This window comes from Oncorhynchus kisutch, unplaced genomic scaffold (assembly GCF_002021735.2).
Source record: "Oncorhynchus kisutch isolate 150728-3 unplaced genomic scaffold, Okis_V2 Okis06b-Okis10b_hom, whole genome shotgun sequence".
In the NCBI taxonomy this organism is placed as follows: domain Eukaryota; kingdom Metazoa; phylum Chordata; class Actinopteri; order Salmoniformes; family Salmonidae; genus Oncorhynchus; species Oncorhynchus kisutch.
The window spans coordinates 13367923-13378398 of NW_022261983.1; the positions used below are offsets into that span (position 1 = coordinate 13367923).

The 10476-nt window shown below is 48.1% G+C and overlaps 1 protein-coding gene across 9 annotated transcripts in view; it reads left to right on the plus strand.

The window, feature by feature from the left end:
• LOC116360007 (hepatocyte growth factor-regulated tyrosine kinase substrate-like) overlaps positions 1-10445 on the plus strand; it is a 31759-nt gene extending 21314 nt beyond the window's left edge. For 5 of the 9 annotated variants that reach the window (XM_031814415.1, XM_031814416.1, XM_031814413.1 and 2 more), the window contains exons 16-20: positions 656-796; positions 3012-3180; positions 5138-5262; positions 7408-7602; positions 7928-10445. In XM_031814415.1, the coding sequence (XP_031670275.1) occupies positions 656-796; positions 3012-3180; positions 5138-5262; positions 7408-7602; positions 7928-8023 (726 nt within the window). In that variant the 3' untranslated portion in view covers positions 8024-10445. The remainder of the gene's footprint in view (positions 1-655; positions 797-3011; positions 3181-5137; positions 5263-7407; positions 7603-7927) is intronic. The other 4 variants (XM_031814414.1, XM_031814421.1, XM_031814418.1 and 1 more) reach the window with 1 other exon arrangement.
• Positions 10446-10476: the final 31 nt, after the last annotated feature.

The following is a 10476-nucleotide window of genomic DNA, read 5'->3' on the forward strand; positions in this document are numbered from 1 at the left end:
ACATGAGGTATGGGTTGTTCTGTGGTAGGGGGTTAGTCACATGATGAGGTATGGGTTGTTATGTAGTAGGGGGTTAGTCACATGGTGAGGTATGGGTTGTTATCCAGTAGGGGGTTAGTCACATGATGAGGTATGGGTTGTTCTGTGGTAGGGGGTTAGTCACATGATGAGGTATGGGTTGTTCTGCGGTAGGGGTTAGTCACATGATGAGGTATGGGTTAGTCACATGAAGAGGTATGGGTTGTTCTGCAGTAGGGGTTAGTCACATGATGAGGTATGGGTTGTTATGCGGTAGGGGGTTAGTCACATGATGTATATGGTGTCTGATGTGGTGACTGTGTTTCAGGAGTACCTAGAGATGCAGCGTCAGCCTGTTAGGTGGTATATGGTGTCTGATATGGTGTCTGATGTGGTGACTGTTTCAGGAGTACCTAGAGATGCAGCGTCAGCCTGTTAGGTGGTATATGGTGTCTGATATGGTGTCTGATGTGGTGACTGTTTCAGGAGTACCTAGAGATGCAGCGTCAGCCTGTTAGGTGGTGTCTGATGTGGTGTCTGATGTGGGGACTGTTTCAGGAGTACCTAGAGATGCAGCGTCAGCCTGTTAGGTGGTATATGGTGTCTGATGTGGTGTCTGATGTGGTGACTGTTTCAGGAGTACCTAGAGATGCAGCGTCAGCTGGCCATCCAGCGACTCCAGGAGCAGGAGAAGGAGAGACAGATGAGGCTGGAGCAACAGAAACACACCATCCAGATGAGAGCCCAGATGCCTGCCTTCCCCATGCCCTACCCACAGGTAGACACTACACTATAACCTACCCACAGGTAGACACTATACTATAACCTACCCACAGGTAGACACTATACTATAACCTACCCACAGGTAGACACTATACTATAACCTACCCACAGGTAGACACTATACTATAACCTACCCACAGGTAGACACTACACTATAACCTACCCACAGGTAGACACTATACTATAACCTACCCACAGGTAGACACTATACTATAACCTACCCACAGGTAGACACTATACTATAACCTACCCACAGGTAGACACTATACTATAACCTACCCACAGGTAGACACTACACTATAACCTACCCACAGGTAGACACTATACTATAACCTACCTACAGGTAGACACTATACTATAACCTACCCACAGGTAGACACTATACTATAACCTACCCACAGGTAGACACTATACTATACCCTACCCACAGGTAGACACTATACTATACCCTAACCACAGGTAGACACTACACTGTACCCTACCCACAGGTAGACACTATACTATACCCTACCCACAGGTAGACACACTATACTATAACCTACCCACAGGTAGACACTATACTATAACCATGCCCACAGGTAGACACTATACTATACCCTACCCACAGGTAGACACTATACTATACTATACCATGCCCACAGGTAGACACTATACTATACCATGCCCACAGGTAGACACTATACTATACCCTACCCACAGGTAGACACTATACTATACCCTACCCACAGGTAGACACTACACTATATCCTACCCACAGGTAGACACTACACTATATCCTACCCACAGGTAGACACTATACTTTACCCTACCCACAGGTAGACACTATACCAAGCCCTACCCACAGGTAGACACTATACCAAGCCCTACCCACAGGTATACACTACACTATACCATGCCCACAGGTAGACACTATACTATACCATGCCCACAGGTAGACACTACACTATACCATGCCCACAGGTAGACACTACACTATACCATGCCCACAGGTAGACACTATACTATACCCTACCCACAGGTAGACACTATACCAAGCCCTACCCACAGGTAGACACTACTCGATACCATGCCCACAGGTATACACTACACTATACCATGCTCACAGGTAGACACTATACTATACTATGCCCACAGGTAGACACTACACTATACCATGCCCACAGGTAGACACTATACTATACCATGCCCACAGGTAGACACTACACTATACCATGCCCACAGGTAGACACTATACTATACCATGCCCACAGGTAGACACTACACTATACCATGCCCACAAGTAGACACTACACTATACTATACCATGCCCACAGGTAGACACTATACTATACTATACCATGCCCACAGGTAGACACTACACTATACTATACCATGCCCACAGGTAGACACTACACTATACCATGCCCACAGGTAGACACTATACTATACCATGCCCACAGGTAGACACTATACTATACCATGCCCACAGGTAGACACTATACTATACTATACCCACAGGTAGACACTATACTATACCCACAGGTAGACACTATACTATACCCTACCCACAGGTAGACACTATACTATACCCTACCCACAGGTAGACACTATACTATAACCTACCCACAGGTAGACACTATACTATACCCTACCCACAGGTATACACTATACTATACCCTACCCACAGGTAGACACTATGCTATACCCTACCCACAGGTAGACACTATACCAAGCCCTACCCACAGGTAGACACTACTCGATACCATGCCCACAGGTATACACTATACTATACCATGCCCACAGGTAGACACTACACTATACCATGCCCACAGGTAGACACTATACTATACTATGCCCACAGGTAGACACTATACTATACCATGCCCACAGGTAGACACTATACTATACCATGCCCACAGGTAGACACTATACTATACTATGCCACAGTGTAGAGGCCTTCTCTCTGGCCGGCACACGGGGGAGGCCTTCTCTCTGGCCGGCACACGGGGGAGGCCTTCTCTCCGGCCGGCACACGGGGGAGGCCTTCTCTCCGGCCGGCGCAAGGGGGAGTTAGTCTTTAAACAGATCCTTGGGGAAGACGTGTCACGACACTGTTAGTCTACAGAGGTTCTGTGTAAATGATTGCTGCAGAGGAGTTTAACCTGGCATTTACCTTAGTGGCTGTTCTTTTTGTCCAGCTCTTGTGTAAATTCCTCTCCTTTTCACCCTAGATGCAGTCTTTGCCCCCCAACGTGGCAGGAGGGGTGGTGTACGGGCAGCCGGGGGGACCCCCCAGTTACCCAGGCACCTTTAGCCCCTCAGGGTCAGTGGAGGGGTCGCCCATGCACAACGTCTACATGAACCAGCCTGGACCAGGACAGTACCAGGCCATGCCTCCAGGTTAGTACAGACCCCAATAAGTCAAATGTTTGTGTCATGGTAGTTAGTCTGGGGGCCAGCATGGTAGTTAGTCTGGGGGCCTGCATGGTAGTTAGTCTGGGGGCCTGCATGGTAGTTAGTCTAGGGGCCAGCATGTCTAGTTGAATAGCATGGTAGTTAGTCTAGGGGCCTGCATGTCTAGTTGAATAGCATGGTAGTTAGTCTAGGGGCCTGCATGGTAGTTAGTCTAGGGGCCAGCATGTCTAGTTGAATAGCATGGTAGTTAGTCTGGGGGCCAGCATGGTAGTTAGTGTGGGGGCCAGCATGGTAGTTAGTCTAGGGGCCAGCTTGTCTTGTTGAATAGCATGGTAGTTAGTCTAGGGGCCAGCATGGTAGTTAGTCTGGGGGCCTGCATGGTAGTTAGTCTGGGGGCCTGCATGGTAGTTAGTCTAGGGGCCAGCTTGTCTTGTTGAATAGCATGGTAGTTAGTCTAGGGGCCAGCATCGTAGTTAGTCTGGGGGCCAGCATGTCTAGTTGAATAGCATGGTAGTTAGTCTAGGGGCCAGCATGGTAGTTAGTCTAGGGGCCAGCATGTCTTGTTGAATAGCATGGTAGTTAGTCTAGGGGCCAGAATATCTAGTTGAATAGCATGGTAGTTAGTCTGGGGGCCAGCATGTCTAGTTGAATAGCATGGTAGTTAGTCTAGGGGCCAGCATGGTAGTTAGTCTGGGGGCCAGCATGTCTTGTTGAATAGCATGGTAGTTAGTCTAGGGGCCAGCATGGTAGTTAGTCTGGGGGCCAGCATGGTAGTTAGTCTAGGGGCCTGCATGGTAGTTAGTCTGGGGGCCAGCATGGTAGTTAGTCTAGGGGCCTGCATGGTAGTTAGTCTGGGGGCCAGCATGGTAGTTAGTCTAGGGGCCAGCATGGTAGTTAGTCTGGGGGCCAGCATGTCTAGTTGAATAGCATGGTAGTTAGTCTAGGGGCCTGCATGTCTAGTTGAATAGCATGTTAGTTAGTCTGGGGGCCAGCATGGTAGTTAGTCTGGGGGCCAGCATGGTAGTTAGTCTAGGGGCCAGCATGTCTAGTTGAATAGCATGGTAGTTAGTCTAGGGGCCTGCATGTCTAGTTGAATAGCATGGTAGTTAGTCTGGGGGCCTGCATGTCTAGTTGAATAGCATGGTATTTAGTCTAGGGGCCAGCATGGTAGTTAGTCTAGGGGCCAGCATGTCTAGTTGAATAGCATGTTAGTTAGTCTGGGGGCCAGCATGGTAGTTAGTCTGGGAGCCAGCATGGTAGTTTCTGTATGGACCTGGCTTTGTGCTCGGGGGCATTGTCATGCTGAAACAGGAAAGGGCCTTCCTCATACTGTTGCCACCATTATTCCTCCTTCACTAAACTTCCTCCTTCATGACAGTTGGCACTATCCATTGGACCTGTTATCATTCTCCTGGCATCCTCCAACCCCATTGAGCGTGGTGATCTTAGTCTTGTGTGCGGCTGCTCGTCCATGGAAACCCATTTCATGTTATTGTGCTGACGTTGCTTCCAGAGGCAGTTTGGAACTCGGTAGTGAGTCTTGCAATCGAGGATAGATGATTTTTACATGCTTCAGCACTCAGCTTTCCCGTTCTGTGAGCTTGAGCTCCTAGACGTTTCCACTTCACAATAACAGCACTTACAGTTGACCGGGGAAACTCTAGCAGGGCAGAAATGTAACCAACTGACTTGTTGGAAAGGTGGCATCCTATGACGGTGCCACGTTGAAAGTCACTGAGCTCTTCAGTAAGGCCATTCTACTGTCAATGTTTGTCTATGGAGATTACATGGCTGTGTGCTTGATTTTATACACCTGCCAGCAGCAGGTGTGGCTGAAATAGCTGAATCCACTCATTTGAAGGGGTGTCCTCATACTTCTGTATATATTGTGTACATTGACCTTCTGTAACGTGACTCTCCTGTGTTTGCCTCCCTGCTCCAGACCCCAACATGTACATGTACCAGCCTGCAGGAACCAATGGGCAGCCTGCACCCCCTGGCCAGGCCCTGCCCACTACTAGCCCCGCCTACTCTAACTACCAGCCCACACCCACACAGGGATACCAGGTGAGAACAGAAGGGGGAGTGTCATGCCTGTTACCAAACTATTGGTGTTGAAATGGAAACGTGCTCGTGGACTTCCTCATGCTGAGTTTGTCGTCTAGGTAACTAGGTTTCCTCCTTAATGTGAACCACATGATGTAATGCCTGATGTCAAGTCCCAATGAGAGGCTCAGCAATACACCGTCAGATCTAATCAGATGCTGTTTGTCACATGAGCCCGAAACCAACAGGTGTAGAGACCTTACAGTGAAATGCTGACTGACAAGCCCTTAACCAACAGGTGTAGAGACCTTACAGTGAAATGCTGACTGACAAGCCCTTAACCAACAGGTGTAGAGACCTTACAGTGAAATGCTGACTGACAAGTCCTTAACCAACAGGTGTAGAGACCTTACAGTGAAATGCTGACTGACAAGTCCTTAACCAACAGGTGTAGAGACCTTACAGTGAAATGCTGACTGACAAGTCCTTAACCAACAGGTGTAGAGACCTTACAGTGAAATGCTGACTGACAAGTCCTTAACCAACAGGTGTAGAGACCTTACAGTGAAATGCTGACTGACAAGTCCTTAACCAACAGGTGTAGAGACCTTACAGTGAAATGCTGACTGACAAGCCCTTAACCAACAGGTGTAGAGACCTTACAGTGAAATGCTGACTGACAAGCCCTTAACCAACAATAATAGTAGGCTTTATACAGGGGGTACTGGTACAGAGTCTATGAGCGGGGGCACGGTTAGCTGAGGTAATTGAGGTAATATGTACATGTAGGTAGAGTTAAAGTGACTATACATAGATAATAACAGAGAGTAGCAGCAGTGTTAAAGAGGGTCTGGGTAGCCCATTGATTAGCTGGTCAGGAGTCTTATGGCTGGGGGGTAGAAGCTGGTCAGGAGTCTTATGGCTGGGGGGTAGAAGCTGGTCAGGAGTCTTATGGCTGGGGGGTAGAAGCTGGTCAGGAGTCTTATGGCTGGGGGGTAGAAGCTGGTCAGGAGTCTTATGGCTGGGGGGTAGAAGCTGTTCAGTAGTCTTATGGCTGGGGGGTAGAAGCTGGTCAGTAGTCTTATGGCTTGGGGGGTAGAAGCTGGTCAGTAGTCTTATGGCTGGGGGGTAGAAGCTGGTCAGTAGTCTTATGGCTTGGGGGGTAGAAGCTGTTCAGTAGTCTTATGGCTGGGGGGTAGAAGCTGTTCAGTAGTCTTATGGCTGGGGGGTAGAAGCTGTTCAGTAGTCTTATGGCTGGGGGGTAGAAGCTGTTCAGTAGTCTTATGGCTGGGGGGTAGAAGCTGGTCAGTAGTCTTATGGCTGGGGGGTAGAAGCTGGTCAGTAGTCTTATGGCTGGGGGGTAGAAGCTGGTCAGTAGTCTTATGGCTGGGGGGTAGAAGCTGTTCAGTAGTCTTATGGCTTGGGGGGTAGAAGCTGGTCAGTAGTCTTATGGCTGGGGGGTAGAAGCTGTTAAGGAGCCTCTCGGTACACTGACCTCGACAAACCATTTCTGTATGGACCTGGCTTTGTGCTCGGGGGCAACGTCATGCTGAAACAGGAAAGGGCCTTCCTCATACTGTTGCCACCATTATTCCTCCTTCATGACAGTTGGCACTCTCCATTGGGACCTGGTGCTCCGGTACCACTGACCTGGACTCCTTTTTAAAATGGGCTTCAGGTTTCATGTCCCTCTTTCATTTTGTGTCCCTGTCCTCACTGACTTTCCAAAGCTGCTGCTCCTCTTCCTCCTCTTCCTCCTCCTTATTTAGCATCATAATGTGATGATGTTTATAAAGGGAGTCAAAGGTCAAAGTGGGTCCTCTTCCTCTTCCTCCTCCTCCTCCTTATTTAGCATCATAATGTGATGATGTTTATAAAGGGAGTCAAAGGTCAACGTGGCTCCTCCTCTTCCTCCTCCTCCTCCTCCTCCTCCTTATTTAGCATCATAATGTGATGATGTTTATAAAGGGAGTCAAAGGTCAACGTGGCTCCTCCTCTTCCTCCTCCTCCTCATTTAGCATCATAATGTGATGTTTATAAAGGGAGTCAAGCGGCTCATGACTAGTGGTTATAATCTATTATAACCACATCATAATACATTCTACATGTAGGCTTTAAATCATCTGTTAGCGACATCTGTAATGTTAATGTTGTCATCGGTCTCAGCAGAACGTGGTGTCCCAGGCCCAGTCTCTGCCCCCTATGCCCCAGCCTCCCCCCACTAACGGTATGTCCTACGTGGCCTACCCTCCACCCTACGCCATGCAGAGTATGATGGCAGCCCTACCTGGGCAGGACCCCAACATGCCCCCACAACAACCCTACATGCAGGGCCCAGGACAACAGCCCATGTACCAACAGGTAGGAGTTCTTGGTTTCTCTCTTCCCCCTCTCTTCTTCTCTTCCCCTCTCTCTTCCTCTCTTCCCCTCTCTCCCTCCTCTCTCTCCTCTCTTCCTCTCCCTCCTCTCTTCCTTTCTCCCTCCTCTCTCTCGCCCTCTTCCCTTCCTCTCACTCACTCACTCACTCACTCACTAACTCTCTCTCTCTCTGCATAATGTTGCCTGTCTGTGGGGGACTTCTGATTCCGTATGTCAGAGGCTTGTTTGTTCTATGTAGTGGGAGTTGCAGTGAGGGATTGATGGTAATCTAATCTCTCTCACACTACTTCTGTCTCTCTCTGTGTAGATGGCTCCCCCTGGTGGCCCCCAGCAGCAGGTTCAGCAGCAGCAGCCTCCGCAGGTCCATCCAGGCAGCGAGGCACAGCTCATTTCCTTCGACTGATCCATCCACCTGGCTAGCTCAGCTTAACGTTACCACCTGCTGCTGGCAGAGTTCAACACACTACACCCTCTCTCTCCTCTTCTGTCCTCACCTCTCTTCTCTCTCCTCTTCTGTCCTCACCTCTCTTCTCTCTCCTCTTCTGTCCTCACCTCTCTTCTCTCTCCTCTTCTGTCCTCACCTCTCTTCTCTCTCCTCTTCTGTCCTCACCTCTCTTCTCTCTCCTCTTCTGTCCTCACCTCTCTTCTCTCTCCTCTTCTGTCCTCACCTCTCTTCTCTCTCCTCTTCTGTCCTCACCTCTCTCCTCCTCTGTGTTCTCCTCTCTCCTCCTCTTCTGTCCTCACCTCTCTCCTCCTCTGTTCTCCTCTCTCTCTCTGCTGGGCTCGTGGCCTGGATTCCCCAACAAACACACGTTTCTCACAATGTTTCTGTTACGGCAATGTTGTGAAATATTATAGTTGTGTAACAGACATGTTACCTCTCCTCCTAGCCATCCTCTCTCCCCCAGCTGACATGGAGGATGAGAGGAGTGAGGAGGGGGTTAGGTAGTGTTACTATGCACCATGCGTACCCCAGGGTTGTATTCACTAGGAACCTAGACGGGGAGGGACTACCTGAGCTTATAAGAAACACTTTTTAATGCGTTTTGCTACAGTGTTCTGTCCTCACCTCTCTCTGTCCTCACCTCTCTCTGTCTCTGTCCTCACCTCTCTCTGTCTCTGTCCTCACCTCTCTCTGTCCTCACCTCTCTCTGTCCTCACCTCTCTCTGTATCTCTCTCTCTGTCCTCACCTCTCTCTCTGTATCTCTCTCTCTGTATCTCTCTCTCCCTCTCTGATAATGTATGTAGTCTTTCTCTTCTGAAACTAATATCTGAAGCTCATCTAGTCAGTGGTATAATAAAGGAACAAATCAAATATGACAGGAATCAATGGAATCTAAGACCATGACCATCCTTTCTCATATTTAAATAAGCTAGTTTGCATGTTAAAGTCGTTATTTCCATGGACATGTCAGGTGTTACAGCAGTAACTGTTCTGGGGTCATATTTGTGGTGATTGGACATGTTTCATACTGCCTGCTTGGTTGACAGGGGCTGTGAGAGTTAATGGAGAGATGAGTGAAGGAAAGATGTAGGACGGAGCACAGAAAAGCACCTCTAACAGGTCCCAGGGTTCTAGTGAGAGTGTCAGAGACACACAGAGCTCATTTTAAAGTATAGATGGGCCGTCTTATGTTGCCACGGCTTGGTAGTGTTTTTCACTACAGCTTTTTGAGTTGATGATTGAGAACATGGGAGAAAGGACGTACCTTTTTTATTAGGTTTTACACTTCTGATATCTTCTCACCAATCAGACTGGCTGAGGGGAAACAGTATGGGACTACAATAGAACACTCACATCCAGTGTGGAACTACAATTCCCAATATTCACAGCTCCAGAGACCGATTACCACCATCACTCTCTCAAGGTGTCCCGTGTCACAACTGTTGACATAATGGGTCTCTCCCAACAACTCCATTAATTAACCATAATGCCTTGCATCACACTCCAGGAGGAACTAGTGTGAATAGAACTTAAGATTACAAATGTAGTGCCATTGCCAAATATTAACTAGCAGTTATCCAGAGGGTTGCAGTCAGCTCTATATGGCTGTTTACACAGGCAGTCCCATTCTGATCTTTTGACCAATTAGTGGCAAAAGATCTGACCTGATTGGTCAGAAGATCAATTAGTGTCAAAACCACCAGAATGGATCTGCCTGTATAAACACAGCCTATGAGCGAGTAGAGACACCCTCTGACTGGGTGTGTCCTAAATAGCACTCTTTTTCCTATATAGTGCACTACTTTTGACAAAAGCCCTATAGGTGTGTATCTGTTGGGTGCTGAGATGTTGACAGGGTTGAGGTGGAGTTATCTGTAGAGGGGGACTCTACATTAGATGGGCATCCATTTTGTTTCTGGTGCTAGTTTCAGTAAAGTTCAGTTTAATCACAAAACCATTTCCTCAATTCCTCGTTTCCTTTCCTTAGTTCTTCTCTAATTCTTTGCCCGCTTCTGTCACATGTTTTGAGGAGGAGAGGGAGATCGGACGTAGGGGAGGGAATCAGGAAAATACCCTTTGAGATCCACCCTTTCAGAGTGTCTTTCAGAACCCTGTGGGCCGGGAGTGGAGAGGTGGTGGTAGTCAGTTCTTCAGGGTATGTGCATGTGCTGTACATGTGATGGGCATGTGATGTAACATGTGATGTGCATGTGATGTAACATGTGATGTAACATCCACCCAATCAGTGACTTCCTATGTAACCCCCTTTGACGCCATCTTTGAACTTCTTTACTTCACCATTAATGATCTTCTTTCTGTCTGACTTCTTTAAAGTCATTTTAAGATTATATTGAATAAATATCTTGTTCTTCTCTTGTCCACCTGCTTTGTGTGTTTTCTGTCATGTTAT